The 21711-nt window shown below is 50.1% G+C and overlaps 1 protein-coding gene across 3 annotated transcripts in view; it reads right to left on the reverse strand.

Annotated features, from left to right (window-relative positions):
• Positions 1–5180: 5180 nt before the first annotated feature.
• VRK3 (VRK serine/threonine kinase 3) overlaps positions 5181–21711 on the reverse strand; it is a 31380-nt gene continuing 14849 nt past the window's right edge. For all 3 annotated transcript variants that reach the window (XM_027617301.2, XM_027617300.2, XM_027617299.2), the window contains 8 exons: positions 20649–20733; positions 20285–20390; positions 18502–18594; positions 16761–16893; positions 15478–15598; positions 11545–11603; positions 8116–8264; positions 5181–5543 (listed from right to left, as the gene is read on the reverse strand). In XM_027617301.2, the coding sequence (XP_027473102.1) occupies positions 8116–8264; positions 11545–11603; positions 15478–15598; positions 16761–16893; positions 18502–18594; positions 20285–20390; positions 20649–20733 (746 nt within the window). In that variant the 3' untranslated portion in view covers positions 5181–5543. The remainder of the gene's footprint in view (positions 5544–8115; positions 8265–11544; positions 11604–15477; positions 15599–16760; positions 16894–18501; positions 18595–20284; positions 20391–20648; positions 20734–21711) is intronic.

Genomic DNA, 21711 nt, shown 5'->3' on the forward strand with positions numbered 1-21711 from the left:
TCTAAATTATATACCATTTTCTTTATACGTCCCGGATGATTTCGTTCTCCTCAACAGTGTCTTCTTTTTGTAGAACTGGCTTATAAAACTCCTTGCAGTTATGGTCTGTGTCCCATTAACATTGCAATATGGTGTTAACCTTTAAGTAAAAACCGCCAGCTCCTTTACCAGCGAAAATGGATCTATTGGGTGAATAAACGAGAGCTGTGCAACAAAAAAAGTGCCTGCCCCCAAACCATAGGCAAGTCTGAGGATCAAAACAGAGGAACGTATTTATGGAGAAAAGGGGCAAATGGGGAAGGCTGTTATAAACTAAAAGTCCATTGGAGTAAACTGGGAGTTGGAAGTATTCTGGCTTCTCATTTGGGTCTGCAATTGACTACGCGTGGTAGGACATTAGAGCGCTCCCTGCCGAGCCCACCCACTTCATTTCAGCGTGGGTTTCTTGTTAACTAATTTTCACTGTAGTTTTTGCAGTGATCACATCCAGTTTATTCCTTTTTTCCTTTGAATGTCCATTTACTTTTTTTTCGATTGTGTGCATTAATGAGAAAACGCGCTCAACCTTAGCATCAGGACCCAATATAGTGTCGAGGGGCGCCTGGCTGGGTTAGTCGGTGGAGTGAGTGACTCTTGAACTCGGGTTTGTGGGTTCGAGCCCCACACTGGGTGTAGAGATTACTTAAAAATAAAAATCTTTAAACAAAATTTCAGTGTGCCAAATTCCATCTTTCACAGCACAATTCGCTTTGCCCTTCTTCAGGATTATGCTGCATCACCTGATCGACATTGCTTTTTTAAACGTGGTGTCTACTGACAAAATAGAAGCATTTTTCTCATTTCTTATTCCCTTCTTCAACACTGATTCCATTTGTTCCCATGCAGGTATTTAGTGACGTTCATGTAAAAGAATAAAATTCTTCAGGGATTAAAACCGTTTTGGAAAGGTCATCATGGAAAGGCTGCAGTAACTATCCACTTCAAATCAGAAATTCTCTTTCTGTTCTAAGTATAGCCTTGATAGGGGCGCCAGTTGGTTAAGGGTCTGCCTTCAGCTCAGGTTGTGATCTTGGGGTCCTGGGTTGGAGCCCCTTATCGGGCTCTCTGCTGAGCAAGGAGTCTGCTTCTCCCTCTCCCTCTGTGCTCACTGGTGCTCTCTCTCTCTCAAATAAAAAAATAAAATCTTAAAAAAAATAGCCTTGATCCATAAAGAGATAAAATTTTCATCAATTCTTTCTTTAACATATTCAAGAAAGTTTGTGTGTGTGTGTGTGTGTGTGTGTGTGTGTGTGTGTGTGTTTTAAGACTGACTGACTTTGAGACAGAGAATGAGCGGGAGGGGCAGAGGGAGAGGGAGAGGGAGAAAGAGAATCTCAAGCAGACTCCATACTGAGTGCAGAGCCTGACCTGGGGCACCATCTCACCACCCCGGGATCACAACTTGAGCCGAAACCAAGAGTGGGGACGCTTAACACAGAGCACTTAACACTGTTCTCTGTTCTTTCAATTTGCATAATTCTATTGCTGAAATTAAAAGTAAAAAAAATAAAAATAGGCTTCCCAACATGGATTACTTTATTTTTTAAAGATTTTATTTTTATTTTTAAAAAAGATTTTATTTTAAAGTAATCTCTACACCCAGCATGAGGCTTGAGCTCACAACCCCGAGATCAAGAGTCACACGCTCCACCAACTGAGCCAGCCAGGCGTCCCCGTGGCTTATTTTAAACATCAAGAATTTGGGCGGCTTTTCTTCAGAATGAAAATATAATTCAGCACTTCAAATAAACAAACTGAGGATTTTCTCAACTTTAGTTGTTAAAGAGTATTTTCTTCAGAATGAAAATATAATTCAGCACCTCAGATAAACAAACTGAGGATTTTCTCAACTTTAGTTGTTAGAGAGTGCCACTGGGGGGTTTTGAATGAGAGAGAATTGAAAAATACTGCTTGCCAACAAATCGCCGACAATCCTTTGATCCCTCATTTGCAACAGCACAAAGGGTAAGAAAGGTTTCCCGACACTTCAGTGTCAGTACAAGAGCCCACAAGGCTGTTTGAGCGGCATTGTGTAGAAAGGCAGGGCAGCCAACGCCTCCCACAGAATCCTGCTGTGAATAAATATTGTCTACATCTTCCACAAACAGCCAGCAAAATTTATATTTGTAGGATCTCCCATCAAAAGCAGTAAAATTCTTCCTGTTTACTGCCAGCTCATTGTGAAAAATAGGACAACAGTCCCAACATGGAGTTGCTTATGCTAAGCCCCACGTCCCCAAACCCAGGCATACAGTTTCGGCTCTCTCATATGCGGAATCTGAGTCACTCAGGAATCGCCCTGATTGGCACACGTCAGATAATCTGCCTGACAGACCCCTGAAGGAAAGCAACCTTGCAACAAGCAACCTGTTTTTTGGCCTCCTGTAACTTCCTTGCTCCTGCCCCCTTCGGCCCATAGAAGTCTTTCACTTCGTCCAGCTCGCTGGAGCACCTTTCTCTTTGCTCCATTGGATGCTGCCCAATTCATGAATCATGGACTAGAGCCAATAAGATCGTTAAACTTTGCTTGGTGGAGTTTTGTTTCTTTAACCTCAGTAAGGGAGTCTCCGTGAACATTTGCTATTGTTTCTGGGGTCTCATCTGGAAGGGATTCTACTTGTACAAGTCTTAGAAACAAGCTTTGATCACAAGAATAGTATTTCAGAAGTCAGGGGAAATGATTTTGTCCTTCCCAGCTGCTTACTGGGGGCCCCTCTTGGAGACATACCACATACCTGCATTTACTGAAGGCTCACAGGTGTCCTGTAGTAAAAATTATTTTACTTTTTTAAGATTTTATTTATTTATTTGAGAGAGTGAGAGAGAGGAGGAGCAGAGGGAGAGGAAGAAGCAGACTCTCCGCGGAGCAGGGAGCCTGATGGCGGGGCTCGATCCCAGGACCCCGGGATCATGACCTGAACTGAAGGCAGGTGCTTAACCGACTGAGACACCCAGGCAACCTGTAGTAAAAGTTATTAAAAAAAAAACAAAAAACAAAAAACCCAAAACCCACCACCAGCCCCTGCACCATGAACATCTGATTAACTTTGGGCCAGAGTTTCACTTGGGGGCGGAGGCGAGGTGGAGAGGACAAATGGGTTCCAGCCACCATCCACCACAGGGTGGCATGCGAGTCATTCCCACTCCCTTGGGCCAGGGGGTGCTCCTCTAATGCAGATGACAACACCGTCCTCTTGCAGAGGTCGGGGTACAAGATGCCAAGACACACAAGGTCCAGAACCTGGGCTCTGCAGACAGACAAAAGCGGGTTCGGAGGCAGAGGGAAACTGTCTACACTCTCCCTGCTCTGCCTGGTTGTGCGATTCTCCTGCTGCCTGAGCAACGCTGGGTCCCAGATGACTGCTAGCTCAGAGATGAGGGCAGAGGGCAAAGGGCAGAGGGGCTGTGGGCCAGTGCACCACGTGGCAGGGGGATGGGAGGGCCAGATGTTGACACTGTGACCATCCCGTGACCTGATATGGGGCCCTGAAGGGCAGCTGACGTCCCTATTCTTTTGTGGACTCGTAAACAAGACTCTTTAAGCAGGAGATTTTCAGGTGGGTTTTCTCTCTCATTGAGAAACATCCCCTTCTGGAAAGCTCTATACACATCTGCTTTCAAGTAGGAAATGATCATCAGTCTGCTAATCTAGCCTGCGTCCCCTGAGCAGGCAAGAATCGGGGAGAATCAGAGCAAGTTCTTCCCCGACCCGGCCTCTGACCTCCCCGATGCCAAAGTAATGGTGGATGAGGGGCGCCTGGGTGGCTCAGATGGTTAAGTGTCTGCCTTTAGCTCAGGTCATGATCCCAGGGTCCTGGGATCGAGCCCCACAATGGGCTCCCTGGTTGGCGGGAAGCCTGCTTCTCCCTCTCCCTCTACTGTTCCCCCTGCTTGTGCTATCTCACTCTCTCTTCAAATAAATAAATAAAATCTTTAAAAAAGAAAAAGTAATGGTGGATGATTCCAGATCCTCAAGACCAAATCTTGGAGGTGAATGTATCCCTCTGTTCTGAATCCCTTCCAGTCTAGTCACTGACCACACACTGCTGGTTGAGCTGCCTCCAAAATCTCTCCACAAGCCCTCCCTTCCTCCAGCCATGGCCACTGCCCAGGCCTCACGCTCCCAGGGGCGGCGGCTGTGCTTGCCTCCTCCACCGTCTCTCTATCCAGGCTCTCTGCAAAGGCGCCTCCCCTCCCTGGGACCCTTGGTCTCCATCACAGCACCGTGCCTCCTCTCCAGTGTGTGGAGCACAACCCAAAGTTGTCTCATTTAATGCCTTCTCCTTCCACTTGACTGGAGGCTTCATTAGCTCAAGGACCTCAGTGTGTCTTGTTCATCAGGATCCTCCTTGCAGCATGATGAGTGTCAAGATACGCCTGCTGAATATTTGTTTCCTACAAAGAAGGGTAAACGTATGGAAGAGGAAGGGTACATGGATGGGAGAATGAGCAGATGGATGAAAGGATGAAAGGTGGGTGGCAGGGTGGAGGATGGAAAAGTATATGGAAGGATGGATGGGTGGATGGATGGATGGATGGATTGGTATATGGATGGCTGATGACTGGACAGATAAATGGATGGGTGGATGGCTGGAAAAATGGGTGGATGAATGGAAGAATGGATGGATGAATGGATGGATGGATGGGTGGAAAGATGGATGGATGGATGATGGATGGAAAGATGGATGGGTGGATGGATGGATGGATGATGGATGGGTAGATGGGTGGTTTGTTGGATGAATGTAAGAATGGATGGATGGATGGATGGATGGATGGGTGGAAAGATGGATGGATGGATGATGGATGGATGGATGGATGGATGGATGATGGATGGGTAGATGGGTGGTTTGTTGGATGAATGTAAGAATGGATGGGTGGATGGATGGATGGATGATGGATGGGTAGATGGGTGGTTTGTTGGATGAATGTAAGAATGGATGGATGATGGATGGAAAGATGGATGGGTAGATGGGTGGTTTGTTGGATGAACGTAAGAATGGATGGATGGATGGAAGGAAGGAAGGAAGGAAGGAAGGACAGAAGGAAGGAAGGATGGATGGATATCTGCATGAAACTTTGGATAGATGGAGGAAAAAAGGTAAACTTTTCCAAAAGGAACTCCTTTTGCAGACACTCAACTCTCCAACTGCAGTGAAACAATTTATTACCAAAGGATAGTGGTGATAAGAGTAGCAGGACGGGTCCCCACTGAGGGGGTGGCTCACCCCCAACCACGAGTTTCAGGGTCTTCTCTGTCTACAACCCCAGTGGCTGGTGAGAGATGACAGCTGAAAGGCCGGGACAGTCGAACGGAGGAATTCACATTATCTGGAGCTTAACTGTGGGTTCCCTGATGCTAAGCAAGACTGATTCAAAGTGTTGCTTAAAGTAGCAGGTATGCACATTCGAGGGATCTTTCTAGAAGCATATCTGTGATACTACAGCAGGCCTTGAGTCACATTTCTTGTTTTGTTTTTTCTGTTTCAAACCTCGAGTCAAAAGTTCTGGAAGACAATAAAAATGGCTGTTAGTGTCCTATTCATTCAAGGAGCACCCATGAAGCCTCTACTGTGTGACAGGCACTTTCTAGAGACAGGCAATACTACCATAAACAAGAACCTTTGCTGGGCTTATGATTTAGAAGAGGGGGTAGAGGGGCGCCTGGGTGGCTCAGTCGTTAAGCATCTGCCTTCGGCTCAGGTCATGATCCCGGGGTCCTGGGATCGAGCCCCGCATCGGGCTCCCTGCTCCGCGGGAAGCCTGCTTCTCCCTCTCCCACTCCCCCTGCTTGTGTTCCCTCTCTCGCTGTGTCTCTCTGTCAAATAAATAAATAAAATCTTAAAAAAAATAATTAAAAAAAAAAAAAGAAGAGGGGGTAGAGACGCTACAAATTGAACACACGCTTCCCTCCTGAACGGGATGGGGCTGTGCGCGAAACCGGTAATGTGATGAGAGGGGGTGGGGAGGTGCCTCCCTGGGGCAGTCAGGGAAGGCTCAGGTCTGAGAGTCAATAATGAGGAGCCAGTCATTCAAAGATGAAGGGGAAAAAAATGGGAATGGCAAGTGCAAAGGTCCTGAGGTGGGATCAAGCTTGGCCTGGTTTAGAATCTGAGGGGAGGACGGTGTGGCTGGCACAGAGTGGACTTGGGGGTGAGGGGAGGTAGGCAGGTCAGCCTCGAAGGCCAAGGCAAGGAGCTGCCAGAAAGCTGAGGTGGGATAATCCTCCAGTTACTCCAGGTCACCAGGCCCTTTGAATAGCACCTCCTCATTAAGTTCCTAACTATGGCACAAACCTGCTACTGAGGGGACTTACTCAGTTTTAGACCCCAAACCACCATGATCCTGGGAAGGGGCTGTTAGGTTTTTTTAGTTTTAGTTTTTTTTTTTTTTAAGATTTTATTTATTTGTTAGAGAGAGAGAGAGAGAGAGAGAGAGAGCACAAGCGGGGGGAGGGGCAGAAGGAGAGGGAGAAGCAGACTCCTCACGGAGCAGGGAGCTCGACACAGGACTCCACCCCAGGACCCTGGGATCATTATCTGAGCCGAAGGCAGACGCTTAACTGACTGAGCCACCCAGGTGCCCCTAAATAAAATCTTTAAAAATAAAATAAAATAAAATTTCCATTGCACCGCGCAGACAGGAAGGTGCTGCAGGACCGGCCAGCACTGACATGAAGTCCGGAGTCTCGGTCGGTAAATATGGGTGGGGTCTCCGTGCGTGTGGCCATCGAGGGGCCGGCGGGATCGCAGACACAAGCCAGACAGAGGAGACCCGCCCTCATGGAGCTCACCACCAGTAGGCGACTCTGCCAAGTGACTGTGCCGCTCTTGGCCACCCCCAGGGAGATCCCAGGAGAAGCGGGGAGGCAGAGACCCGGGGGAGATGGACCAGGGAGGCTGGCCACTGCCTGGAGGGACAGGATGAGTAGATGAGGGTTGTGGGACAGGGTGGGGGGCAGGCGGTCTCCTGGACAGCTGTCTGCTGAGCTGGAGAGAGGCAGCGGGCAAGCTGTGTGGGTGGAGAGGGCCACGCCGTCACTGTTGGAGAGTCTCTGTGGTGGCGGCCCACTGTAGATCATGGGGCATTGAGTGGTGTCCCCAGCCTCCACCCACTCGATGCCAGCAGCACCCTTTCCCCAGCCGTGACAACCAAAAGTGTCTCCAGACACCCCCTGGGGGCAACATGGCCTCCATCTGAGAACCCCTGGCTTAGACAAACACTGAGCTCTGATTCCGGCCCCGGGGAAGCTTCACTTCAGAACCCGTCCACGCAGCCTTGCTGGAGTTAACTGGTGAGTGAACTTAGTTTATGTAGTTTTGACCTCCCCCAAATTTCTGCACACCCTCCCAGGGGCTAACGGGAGTGCAAACAGGTACACGGCTCTGACAGAGAGTGATCCAGTTCTCTTTCAAAATAAGAACCCCCTCCACAGACACACACGCACACCCGAGTGAGGCCCGTGCACACAGGTGTTCAAGGCAACGTTGCTTTTGTAGAACAAGCACCCAGGAAACCAAGCAAACCAGCCCAGCCGCTGGTTATGAAGAGTAGCCTTCCACCCACAGGGGAATATGGTGCCGCCATAAACAAGGTCGTGGACCTTCTGTGTGGACAGGGAAGAGCTGGGTGTGGCACCGGGCACAGAGCCAGCGAGTTTTGTGATGGGGGCAGGGGACGAGGGGGTGGGGAGTCAACCCAAAGGAAAGCAGAGGCTGCAGGTGGATGGATGGATGGATACAGGGGTAGAGAAACAGAGGGATGAAGAAAGAGAGAAAGACGGAGAGAGCGATGGTGTCTTGATTCTATTTTCCTGGCCCTGAATCCAGTCATGCCTAAAGCTTTCCCCTTGGAAGTTTCTTGCTACAAGAGCCAATCAATCCCCCTTTTCCTTAAAGCCAATTTGAGTTAGCTTCAAGCTACTTGCCATTCCCGAGGGCTGGAAGGTTCAAGAACCCTGCGGAAAAATCCAGCATATAACTGGGAAGTTGGCCCTGGAGTAAATGGTGTCCGGGAAGCAGGGGTGGGGGTATGGGGGGGTGGGGTTCAGACTCACAAACTCCTCCTATCAGAACCCACCTATGGAACCATGTGGACGTCCACGGGGTCGTAGGCTGACACCCGCAGATCCCGCAGCAGCGCTTCTAGACTGTTCCTCAGCACGGTGTAGGGCGGCTTCTCGTCATACTGAAGGGTCATCACCACCTTCATGTACTCCTGCAGGGTCTCTATGGTCAAGACATCCCCCACCATGAGAGAGGCCTGAGAAGGGCCCCTAACCCAGAGCCTGGGGGGCTGTGCCCAGTCTCCACCATGGTACCCATTTGCTCAGTGCTTCCTCTGTGCCTGGAACTGCCTCAGGCACTTCGATTAAATTTTTTTTTTAAAAAAACATCAAACATATGTAACAATAGAGTGGTGTCCAGCACCAGTATACCCCATCACCCAGTTTCAACAACTACCATCTCCCAGCCAATCTTGTTCATCAATACCCCCGTCACTTCCCCCTCTGGCATTGGGGTAAAGCAAATCCCAGCTAATGATATCATTTTCCCTATAAATATTGAGTGGGTATTCCTAAAACAGGGGCCAGCAATCTTTCACTGTAAAGTGCCAGAGGGTGACAGTTATGGCTTTGTGTGTGTGTGGGGGTGGGGTGGGGTGGGGTCTGTGTGCCTAGAAGTAGCCACAGATGACATGTAAGCCGATGGGCACGGCTGTGAGTGAGGCAACACAGGTCTGTTTATGGACGCTGCAGGCTGATTTTAGGCAAGGTTCACGTACCATGAGATGTTCTTTTGATTTTTTCCCTCGGCTATTTAACTTTTTTAAAGATTTTATTTATTTATTTGAGAGAGAGAGTGAGAGCACACACAAGCAGAAGCAGGGGTGCTGGGGCAAGTGGGGGGAGGGGCAGAGGGAGAGGGAGGAGCAGACTCCCTGCTGAGTGCGGAGTTCCCCCCAGGGCTGGATCCCAGGACCCTGGGATCATGACCTGAGCCCAGCCGAAGTCAGATGCTTAACCTCAGCTATTTCAAAATGTAAAACAAATTAACCAAACAACCCTCCCCCCACCACAAAACAGGCAGTGGCGCCAGAGATACAGTTTAAAAGGGCTACTTTAAAAGTTAAGGATAAAAGATAAAGGTCCTCTTGTTTTTTTTCCCCCTAAATAAATACAATAGCATTATCACACTTTTAAAAAGTGCCAATTATGATACTAATAACAACAGTCAATAAGAGCTTGCACCTGGGGACTACCTATCGCAGGCTGGGCTCTCAGTTAGAAAGGACATTTAATTAGGGTTGCGGCAGAAGCCAAGGCAGCGCCCCTGAGTGTTCAGGGCAACTTGGGAGGTGGGGGCTATCATGGGCCCCATTTTACTCAATGGGGAGGCTGAGGCTCAGAGGGGCATTTACCCACTGAAAGTCCCCTGGCCGGTAGCGCAGAGCGGAGTGGTGGTGGGGTGCAGAACCTTCTCCTCCCCCCACACCCCGTGACCAGCTTGGTTTAGAATGGCTGAGCCTCAGGGAACTAACCCAGGGGCTCATTCCTCATGGCCCAAGAACCCAGGGCTGGAGGGGAAAGTGACTTGAGCAGAGCCATGATCTGAACCCAGGATTTCAGGTAACTAAAAAAATGAGCCCTTACGGAGCTAGAAGGGACAAGCTACTTCTGTCTTTTCTGCCTCATGTTTAGAAAGCAATGTGGAAGTTCTACAGAAGGGACACTAGGAAAAAAAAAAAAAAAGGAACAGTCTAAATTTCCAGTCACGGGGATTGGCTTTAAAAATGATGGTTTTGGTGGGGCGCCTGGGTGGCTCAGCCGTTAGGCGTCTGCCTTCTGCTCGGGTCATGATCCCGGGGTCCTGGGATCGAGCCCCGCATCGGGCTCCCTGCTCCACGGGAAGCCTGCTTCTCCCTCTCCCACTCCCTCTGCTTGTGTTCCCTCTCTCGCTGTCTCTCTCTGTCAAATAAATAAAATCTTTAAAAAAAATAAAAATGATGGTTTTGGGTCACCTGGGTGGCTCAGTTGGTTAGGCGTCTGCCTTCAGCTTGGGGCATGATCCTGGGGTCCTGGGATCGAGTCCCGCATTGGGCTCCCTGCTCAGCGGGGAGTCTGCTTGTCCTTCTCCCACTGTCTGCCGCTCCCTGCCTATGCTCTCTCTGTGTGTCCAATAAATAAATAAAATCTTAAAAAAAAAATGATGGTTTAGCCAAATCATGGATATTGTGTGGCTATTTAAAAAAAAAAAAAAAGGTTGCGGTGGATCTAGGAGTAAGAACACAGAAAAGCCAGTGTCAATTAATGAAAACAAGATGTTGACCAAAACGTATGTAAGGCGAGCCTATTTTCATTTTTAAAAATAATAGTTTTGTGGGGCGCTCCGTTGGTTAAGCGTCTGCCTTCGGCTCAGGTCATGATCCTGGGGTCCTGGGATGGAGCCCCGGATCAGGCTCCCTGCTTGGCAGGGAGTCTGCTTCCCCCAATCCCTCTGCTGCTCCCTCCTGCTTGCGCCCCCCACCCTCTCTCAAATAAATAAATAAATAAAATCTTTATTTATTTTATTTTTTTTAAAGATTTTATTTATTTATTTGAGAGAGAGAGAATGAGAGATAGAGAGCACGAGAGGGAAGAGGGTCAGAGGGAGAAGCAGACTCCCTGCTGAGCAGGGAGCCCGATGCGGGACTTGATCCCGGGACTCCAGGATCATGACCTGAGCCGAAGGCAGTCGCTTAACCAACTGAGCCACCCAGGCGCCCATAAATAAAATCTTTAAAAAAATAGTTTTGTAAAAACAATGGTTCTGTAAGACAAAGCCAGGTGTGCGCGTATTTATCTGTGTTTGCTTCATACATAGAGGAAGCGCCGGCAGCAGCTTGCAGAGGTGCAGCACCTCCCATCTCTGCCCCGTGTCCCTTTGCAATGTCTGCTGCTTCTCCCATATCATGGGGTGGAGCTACTTGGCCACCTCTAGAGTCTGGGACAGCCTTGGTGACTTGTTTGAACATGGCAGAGTGATTTCTGGGCCTCTTCTGCTCTGCAGAAAGCTGCCTCTGACAGAGTTTTGAGGAGAAGCCTAGAGCTGAGGCCTCCCAGACCTGCCAGTGACAAGCCAGCTCCAATGGCCAGACAGGAGAGAGGAGCACTGAACAAGCCCGCCCCGGTCGAGCTGCCGAATGGTGGCATCAGCATGCATTCCCCTGCCCCGTGGGACCAGGAAAAGAAGCACCTGACAGAACCTCGCCTGTATTGCTATCCCAAAGAAATTTTCGTAGAGAAATACAATATTGTGTGTGGCTGTGTGTGTGTGTGTGTGTGTGTGTGTGTGTGTGTGTGTGTATGTGTTGTTCTTCAGAGACACTTCTGGATTTTGGGGGGAAGATTTTGGTTTTTTTAGAAGAGCATAGATGCACATACAATTTGGAGAGGCAACTCCAGGATGGACCCCAAGCCACCTGTCCCCACCATGGCCCCCAACTGTTCCGTTGCCCTGCAGGACATACCTGAGGGACAGATCCAGCGACTGCACTGTCTCACGAGGGTCTCCGGGTTGTCAAGAAACCTGACGGGACAGAGGTGTATGCAAGAGGTCTTTTAGGGAAGGGAGAGCAAACTTTTAAAGCCGAATGTCTGCCAGGTGTTGACTACCCTCGTAGTCTTTTGTGTTAGTGCACTCGAGGCTGGGCGCAGTGCCTATAATGAGCTCATCACCACCAACCGCATCCCCCTGTGGAGCATCTTGATGTTTCGGACCTTCCCTCTGTGGTTGTGATTGGGAGCCGGGGCTTAGGGAATGAACCGTTATCTTAAGTCATCTATTTTTAAAATTATTACTAGGACCTATCTTATTTACTCTGCACTAATTTGGTGAGTGCAGAGCCTCTTAGGGAAGCACGTCCCACTCACTGATGATCTCTTGTGAAGTGAAGGTGGCAGAGATGTGAAAAGGGGGATAGGGCTGTTCTTAGGAATTAGAGGACGCAGTGGAAGGAGGATTCAACCCAGCGAAGCCTCGAGGGGTGATTTCACCGATGACAAGTGGTGCCCTCCGCTAATTCACATCTGGGTCTTCAGCATTTCCTAGCACAAGGACCGGCACATAAATGCCCTCGGGAAACAGATTCTGGATGAATGAGTAGTTCATGTACGTGCTATCCTATCTGCGTAGACATCCTGCCTCCCTTGCCTGTCTGGGAAAGCCCTCTGCTCTGTACACACTGGGTCAGGCATCTCTTGGGTAAAGGCACCCAGTGGCCTGAGGCCGGGTGACCTGCCTCCCCCTCTGCTCCCACGGTGCTCCTGGGGCTGCCTCCACCCTCATGGGCAGCACCTGCTTCCTGCCCAGGCGTCTCCTCCCAGCCTGGGAACTCCCCAAGGCCGGGGCCGCATCTGCCTGACCTGTGTGTCCACATGGAAGCCTGGGCCGGTGAATGAAGGCTCACGCATGCTTTCCTTGTTCATTCATTCCGTGAGCACCCACCATGTGCCAAGTGCTGTGCTGTGAGCAACACAGTGAGGGGGAGAGCTGCTGCGGTCCCTGCCCGCACAGAAATTTGGCTGAAGGTGGCACCGTGGAGGGGTCTCTACCTGCTGTCCACTGTCACTTCTCCCCTTTAAGGGCACAATCCCAAGGGTCAGCAGCCCCAGGCCAGAGATGTTTCCTAGCCCCCACTGCAGCTTGGGGTGACCATGTGACCAAGAGACGCATGCCATTCCCAGTCCTGCCCTTCAAAAGCAACGAGAGACGGGGGTGGCAGAGCTAGCCCCACAGGAGGATATATGCATGTTGAAGCGGCCAAGGCTCTGTTCCCGAGAGGGAAGTAAACATCTACCTCGTTTGAGCCACCGCGGTTTAGGATCTCCTTGTAAGAGCAGTTCAGCTTTGTCCTTAATACAACGGAAGTGCGTGAAGGAGCCGTTCACAGGCTTCGGGCACATTTAATGCTTTAGCACTTGGGCCATACGCTCCTACTGCCACTGTTACCAATTCTCTGACTCCTTTTTACCTGGCTTCGTTTCAAAAATGGAGAGCTACCGGAAAACTAGAAAGATAGTGCAAAAATAAATTCTGAGAAAATAGGGCAATGGGCTCATGTTCTGGTGGGTTCTGAGGCAGAGGTTGCTTGTGGAAGCCTGGAAGCCCAGGGCCTCTCTCTGTGTGTCTCTCTCTCCTTCTGCAGAGAGGTCAAGGGCATATCAGCGCCAAAGTGAGACATCCTCCTTGCCTCACTGCCCTTCTGGAGGCGACTCACCTGTCACCATTGCCATGAGACCTGCCCCGGCCATTAAATCTAAAGGAGTGGTGTGTGGCCACACCCTGACAGTCCTCCTGGTGGGTACCCAGGGCTCTGGCCCAACGGTCCCAACCAGTCTGGCCTGTGACATGCTCTGTTTCACTCTTTGTCTCTTTACTGTCACCTCCACTAGGATATGAGTTCCCAGAGGGCATTTGTCTCAGTTATTCCCGTAACCCCAGGGACTAGACCACGGTGTGGTGCATAATAAGTGTTCAATAAGTATCTGATGAGTGAAGGAAGGCTGCATCTGAATGCCACCAATCCATCTGTGATAAGCCTCCCACACAGCTACGAGGTGAAAGAGCCTTCTCTGGAGTCAAATGGCCTGGCTGTGAGTCTAAGGACCTCTCCTTAGTGGCTGTGTGACCTGGGCTGATTCTCTCTGTGCCTCAGTCATAAGAGCATTTACCTCAGAATTGTTCGGAGGATGACACAGGAAGCACTTGGCACAGTGCCTGGCACAGACAAATGTATGATAAATGCTGGCCTCAAACAGGTCATTATGAGCAAGCCGGTGTGATGGGGGCAGGTCCCTTCCTCTGAGCACCACAGGCAGGAAACCTGAGGCCCTCCCCTGGGGAGTGACTGAGCAGAAATCTGAAGGAGGAGATTCAGGGCATGGTACCATTTGTGCCAACCAAATACACACCCAACAGCAACATCACAGATTTTTCGAGATCTAGATACATCCAAACAAACAAATCCAGGAGCAGTATTTGGAGGCACTGAACTAGCAACTTAGCTAAAGTTAGAAAATACAGCACTAAGTGAAAGGAAGCAAGAAACAGAATGAAATTTAGAGCTCAGTACTATTTATGCAAATTAAATACACTCATCATAGATTATTCAAGGTCACAAACATGTCTATACAACTCATTGAAAAGCAGGAATCAGAAGCAGTAAACGCAATGCACGTGTAACGATGCGGCTAAAGTTGAAGAACACGGTGCTGAGTGAAAAATGCCAGAAACAAATGACATTTAGAGCAGAATAGCATTTATGCAGGTCAAACGCACATAGTGCCGCCACTACCACACGAGTTAAGGATACAGATATACTTAAGCAAATGTATTAGTAGAACATACGCTGAGTACGTTTGAGTGGGTGTCCATGGTTGAGACAAGATGGTGGGGGGTTATAAAAGGGAAAAATACGAGAGAGAGGCTCAGCATGAACCAGCGACACGGCACACAGAGAACTGAGAAGCACGAGGGACTCGATGCTGTTCCCTGGAGTTTTGCCTCCTCCCACCAGGCACACTTTCCCTGGATAATCCCATTCTCTCCCAGGGCTTCTGCTGACGACTCCTGAGATAGCAATGAGGTCTGAGTCTCTGTTTAGACTTCATTCCTGCACTTCACACATGGATGGCCAACCATCTGCTAGATGGGCCCTCTGGATGACTCCTGGGCAACTCTCACCCCCACCCCCGCAGCTGTACCAGATCTTGAATCCCAACCTCCCGCAGGGCTTCCCTCGCCCCGGCTGTCTACTGTCCTTGGTGCTGAAGACCAAAGTGGCCGTGTGCACTTCCCTCCCAGCCCTGCTGCCTGCTGTCTTTGGTGCTGAATGTCTCTCCAGGGCCAGCTAGTCTCCCGCTGTCCTTGGTACTGAATGTCTAAACCAGAGCTAGCAGGATAGGGTGGTTTTACAAGCAGAGGGCGGGGACAGGAAGTGTGGACTCGGGTGGCCAGTGTTGCCACATGCTGAAGCAGGGCCCAGGCTTCACTGCCCAGGTTGCCCACTTGTCTGTGAAGGAATGAATGAGTCATGGCGTCCTGTGCACCATGAGTATTTTCTACAGGTCAGGCTCTGTGCTGAGTGCTACGTACCTGACTCCCCTGACGTAGGTGCTAATAAGATCTCATCCCAGAGAGAACACCGAGACTTGTGGAGGTTATTAGGCTGCCCACCCAACACACTGCAGTGGTGGGGTCGGAATCTGACCCCAGGCAGCGTGACTCCAGAGTCCACGCTTGTCTGGTGGAATGGACGCTACGGGACACACCTGAGTACTGCAGAGGCCTTGGCTCTGCTGGACGCTGCCTCCCTCTTTTTGTTCCCTGCTGGGTTCTGAGCTCCTGCCCCACTTTCGGGGGTGCTGGGCCAGTGCTGGGTTCTGCTGACCCCCGGACTCACTTCTGTTTCAGCTTCATGATATTCTCGATGTTGGGAAGGCAGTTTGTCCAAGGCAGGGTCCCATAGAGCCACTTCAGCAAACAGTAGCCCAGGGTCTGGAGGTCACCGCGGCGGGAAGGCCCTGGGGAGGGAGGGCGAGAGGTGGCAGCTCAATCCGAATGCTCCATGCACCGACACCTCCACTCCTTTTCTCTGACTCAATGCACTCAACCATCCATGCACACAGGCTCTCGTCTGTTCATTCACTTTTCATTCACCTGCTCTTGTGCTCTCATGAGTCTCTCAATTACTCTCGTTCACTCTCTCGGCTGTCCCTACCTCCCTGCTTTCACTAGCTTACTCCCTCGTCTAGTTGTCTTTCATTCATGCACTCATTCATTCAGTGGGTCCTCAGAGCTCTGTGCACCAGACCCCATTCCACATTCTTAAATCCCAGGCAAGAATTTGGTTAGCTCCTAACCAGTCTAACCCTTGACAGTCTAATGGAGACAAAGTATGGTGTGGGATTACCTGAGCTACAGAGGAGGCTTGAGGGAGCCCAGGAGGATGGACACCGAATGCAGCCTCAATAGAGGAGAGTAACAGAGACTGTGGGATTTTTTTTTATGCTTCCTAAACGGCATGATTTACACAACCATTTGTGTAAGCATATAACAAGGACCAAGAGTTGATTGTGCCGGACCTTCTGCTCCTCGATGCTGGAGGCACAGGCACCACCCCTTTCCTGGGGGAGCTCAGTCTGGTGGGAGGACATGGGTTGACACGTGGATGGCCATGACATCAAGGGATTTGGGAAAGAGGCTCAGCCTCAAGGAATCTTCTCCTTAAAGTACTCTCTTCATACTTACTCTGCACACTTTCCTTGGATAATCTCATTCCTCTCCCAGGGCTTCAGCTGACAACTCCCGAGATACTGCTGGTATGTGGGTCTCCATCCAGACTTTCTCCTGTGCTCCAGGCATGGACAGCTAGATGCCTCCTTGACAGCCTCTCCTGAATGACTCTTGGGCAACTCTCATGGGTTCCAAGTCTAAACCAGACCTTGAATCTGACCCCTGGACCTGTGGAACCTCCTTGTGTCCAGCTGCTTGCTGTCCTTGGTGCCGAATGGCTGCCCTACAACTCCCTAATGCAGGCTGTCCATGCTTTTGAATCCCTATTCTAGCTTGCTTAGCGTGATTCCTGTGTCTGGCTACCTGCTGTCTGTGGTTATGAAAACCTAGAGCTGCCCTTGTATGAGAAGCATGTCTCCATGGTCCTGAATCCCTTCTCCGGACTCTTACCACATCCCTTGTGCAGGTCAAGGCTAATGAACTCAAGATCCCCCTCATGCGGGCTCCTGCTGCCTTCCACGTACGCCACGTGTTTGCCGCCGGGGGCATAGCGGAAGGTGAAGCCGTAGCCTGCCAGCATCACCTGTGTGGACATGGGGAGAAGCCATATAGTTTGGAGGTTAGGAGCTTGGACTCCAGAGTCAGAGAAGTCAATCATGGGTGCAATGTGAAACAACTGAACGCCAAACAGTACAGAAGGGTGTGAAGTGAAAAGAACCAAACCAACCACCTCCAGCCCCCAACCCATCACTCATGAGTAACCACTAATAATACTAATTTCTTATGCCGTGTTTCAATCAACTTCCTTTGAATAACTGGTAAACACAGATGGATGTAGAGTGGGCTCCAGTTTTCTTTTTTTCGTTAAAGATTTTTATTTATTTATTTGACAGAGACACAGCGAGAGAGGGAACACAAGCAGGAGGAGTGAGAGAGAGAGAAGCAGGTCTCCCACAGAGCAGGGAGCCCGATGCGGGGCTCGATCCCAGGACCCTGGGATCATGACCCGAGCTGAAGGCAGACGCTTAATGACTGAGCCACCCAGGCGCCCCTCTAGTTTTCCACAAAGGGATGTGAGGCTCAAACTCAAAACCCCAAGATCAAGAGTTGCACACTCTTTTGACTGAGCCAGCCAGGGGCCCCTGAACTTTTTTTTTTAAGATTTTATTTATTTTGACAGAGAGAGACACAGCGAGAGAGGGAACACAAGCAGGGGGAGTGGGAGAGGGAGAAGCAGGCTTCCCGCGGAGCAGGGAGCCCGATGTGGGGCTCGATCCCAGGACCCTGGGATCATGACCTGAGCCGAAGGCAGACGCTTAACGACTGGGGCGCCTGGGTGGCGCCCTGAACTTTAATAGTGGTTCCAGGCATTAACTTTTGGAGCCAGACAGACCTGGTTCAAGCCATGTCTGAAGCCAATGAAGTTCTGGATTTTCCCACTCAATGGGCTAATAATTTGCAATACCCCCTTAAACATTTTTTTTTAAAAGCCACGTTAAATTGGGCTTCTGTCATTTGCAACTAATAAAGTAATTAGAATTTACTTTAAAACATTATAAGGGGCGCCTGGGTGGCTCAGTCGTTAAGCGTCTGCCTTCGGCTCAGGTCTTGGTCCCAGGGTCCTGGGATCGAGCCCCGCACCGGGCTCCCTGCTCGGCGGGAAGCCTGCTGCTCCCTCTCCCACTCCCCCTGCTCGTGTTCCCTCTCGTTATGTCTCTCTCTGTCAAGTAAATAAATAAAATCTTAAAAAAAAATAAAAATTAAAATTAAAATTTTGACTGCTATATCGAAATGACCTTCCACAAAGGTTGGCCAATTCACACTTCGAACAGCATATAAAGAATTTCCGTTTCCTTACACCCTTATCAGCAATAGAGACCCTTCTTTTTTGTCCACCCCTAAAATAGGAAGTTTTAATTTTTTGTTTCTATGATTACCGACATTATTTAGCGAGGCTGAGCATCTTTTCACATATTTAACCTGTGGATTTCTTTTTCTATGAACTGCTTTTCCTAACCTTTGTCCATTTTTCTACTCAGTTGTTTATCTCTTCTTATTTATTCAAAGGAGCCTTTTACATATGATGGATAGCAATCCTTTGCGGTAAGCATTGGGAGTTACATGGAGGTTTTGAGGCAGATGAGATCCCGGGCCCAGAGAGTCCCTACGGGGGAAGGGACTTGGCTATTACCTGGCTCAGGTCCCCTGGATTCACAAAGATGTTCTCAGCTGTCACATTTCCATGGACATACTCATTCTCATGGAGGAACTCCAGGGCATCCAGCTGGGGGAAGAAAGCAAACATTTCCATGATGACAAACAGAAAGAGGCTCCGAGGCAAAGCCCAGTGAAGGAACCTCCAAGTTAAGCCTGGGGTCAGGAGGTACTACTTGTGATTGGAGGGGAGAAAGGTGTTTAAACCTTACTAATTCTGCGTGAAGCAGTAGGAAGCCCACTCTTGACGACATACCTAAGCATGTCTTCTAATTAGACTTCTGAAAAATCAGCATTAAAGGTAATACTGGTTTTCCATCTATCTCTTTTACCTATTTCTCAGTTGACTGCAAACTCAGGAGGGGAAGATGTCGGTTACTTATTGCCACGCTGTACCCCCCAAACCCAAAAAGCAAAACCCAACACCCACATATACTAAAGACTTCTCATTTCTCCCAAAGAGCAGAAATATGTTTAGTTAAGCAATTTGTATTTCTTATCCCTAGCTCTGACTTCTCCACTGAGCTCCAGACTCATACACTGAACTGCCTGGGTTTAGTTATATCCTGAATATATCTCCAGGCCCACCTTGACCCCAAGGCTTACCTATCCACTAGGTTCTACTTGTTCTATAAACTCTCCGTCCCCACAGCCCATCTCCTCAGGACCATCCTCTCATGCCGACCTCACCTGGCCTCCTTATCACACCCTCCAGTCCATCTACATGTGCCCCTGGGGTCTTTCTGTACCCAGAGCTGACCCTGCCTTTCCTCTGCTCCCAATCCTCCCGTGGCTCCCCAGTGCCCTCAGGACAGAGTCCTCAGCTTGGTGTTCTGCGTGATTGGTCACTATGGACCTTTCCATGCCAACCCTACCTTACCCTTTCTCCCCACACATGTCAGCACAGAGACCTTCAGGACACACCTAATAGGTCACTTCCTGGCCACGCCCAGGTCTCCAGCTATTTAAATCGGGTCCTCATATCCTCCGTCATAGCAAAGGGATATTTCTATTCAGAGAACTTTCACAGCTTGTGAAACTGTTTAATACCATCCTCTCCCACTAGACATAAAAACCATTACTCCCGGCCCCTGGGACAGTGTCTGACACCCAGCAGCAACCTGATAAATATTTAATGAAAGGACGGATGGGGGCGCCTGGGTGGCTCAGATGTTAAGCGTCTGCCTTCGGCTCAGGTCACGATCCCAGGGTCCTGGGATCAAGCCCCGCTTCGGGCTCCCTGCTCCGCGGGGAGCCTGCTTCGCCCTCTCCCACTCCCCCTGCTTGTGTTCCCTCTCTCGCTGTGTCTCTGTCAAATAAATAAATAAAAAATCTTAAAAAAAAAAAAGGATGGATGGACAAGGGAATAAATCAATGAACACATGCCTTATGCTCCCCTCTCCTATATACACCTTTACCTAAGCTGTAACCTTGGCCGGGGATATTCTCCCCACGTATCTCCACTCCCACTCCACCCAGTACCTTGCTATTTCTCACTCATCGCTTAGAAACAACCTCCACCAGGAAGCCCAATGGAGCCCCTCATTTTGAGGCAGGGGCCCCTTCCTCCAACTCCCACATGGGAATGTTTATCTCTCTGGCTCTAATGGCCTAGTGTGCACCTGTTCCAGTCAAGTGCTAGCCCCCAGTGTCCAGGAGAGGGAGGCACGGGCTGAATGTGTCAGTGAACAAGCCGACTGATAATTTAGGATCCAGTTCACCATCCCCTGGACGGGAGCCAGCAGCTTCTAGGTACATACCAGTCGGCAGGCCATCTGGAACACAGACTTTACCGACATTACATGCTTTGGGTTGTCATCCAGGGCCGACTGAAGGCTCCTCCCCAGCATGGGAAACACCAAGAACCTGGAAGATAGGAGCGTCCCAGGAGGTGGGAGAGATGACCACGGGAAGGGGCAGAATATAGGCCATCGAGGCTGGACCCTGGCTGGGTGGCTCTAAGGTCCCAGTCCCGGGCAAGACCAAGGGTTCCTGATTGTGAGGGGATCAGCCTGGCTCAAAGGTGGGGAGAAGGAAGCCACGGACTGGCTCCAGCGTCCCCGGAACATGACACAGTGAGAAAAAACGGGACCAGCGACGTGGCTGGCAAGCAAAGCGACTCACCTGTACTTGTCCTGGTGAATGCCAAAACCGACACAGGTGGGGATGGCCAGTAGGGGGACTGCGTTCAGCTTCTTCCACTTGTTCACTGCGGGAGGCAGGGGAGCGAGAGCTCAGAGCCCCCCGGTCCCGGGGCCCAGGGCCCGTTCTCAGGGCAGAATCAGAGAGTGCCTGAGCCCAGGCCAGACTGTCAGGCTCCTGGTTAGAGATGCCACCTCTGTGGGTGGGTGACAGCAGGGTGGTGACAGGGTGCGCATCACTGACCTCTGACTGTAACCTACATCTGCAAGGGACAGGGGGTGAGCCCGGCCGAAAGCATATACAAAGCTGGCATGCAAGGGACAAGGACAACAGAGTGACCTCTGAATTCACGTGCATCATTAGTAAGGTCAGGAAATGTCTCAACTGGTCATGGCATCGATCAGAGGTCTGCCTGTCTCCCAGGATCTCAGGTGGATGGTACAGAGCCAGTGGTGTGCTGATAAAAGTTTAATGACTGGCTGTCCAGGGAAAAATACTCCCTGACTGCTCGTGTTTGCCAATTTTTGTGGTCTGAACACTTCCCACCATGGCCCATTTCAGGCCACGGATCTGAGATCACAGAATGTGGAGCTGGGAGAGACACCAGCACACCACCGTATGGTATTTTCACCAAGCAGATACAATGGATGTGAGCAATGGATGAGGTCTGTGTTTCAAATGGCCTGCTGGCTGCTAGGTACCTAGACAGACAATTAGGAAGTGAAGAGTGTTGAGGATCTGAATATTTACTATTGATCTTGACATAATGTATTTGATTGTAAGTTGATGTAGTTAATTTTAAATAATGACTCTGTTTAGCAACTGCCTTGTGGTCCTGAAAATTGAACGCTTGGCTCTCCAGAGCTGGTATAGCCGGCCTCAGCCCGTGCTGTCTGTCTTCTGAGGCCTACGGCCTGACGGGTGGCGGCACAACTGGGCCTGTACTGTCACCCCCCCCTTTCCCACCCCTTCAGGGGGAAGTGAGCTGTTTTGACCAAGCTAGTAGCCCCAACTCTCTCCCCCTTTGCCCACTGCCCTGCAGAAT

The sequence above is a fragment of the Zalophus californianus genome, chromosome 17 (assembly GCF_009762305.2).
Source record: "Zalophus californianus isolate mZalCal1 chromosome 17, mZalCal1.pri.v2, whole genome shotgun sequence".
NCBI classification, from domain to species: Eukaryota; Metazoa; Chordata; class Mammalia; order Carnivora; family Otariidae; genus Zalophus; species Zalophus californianus.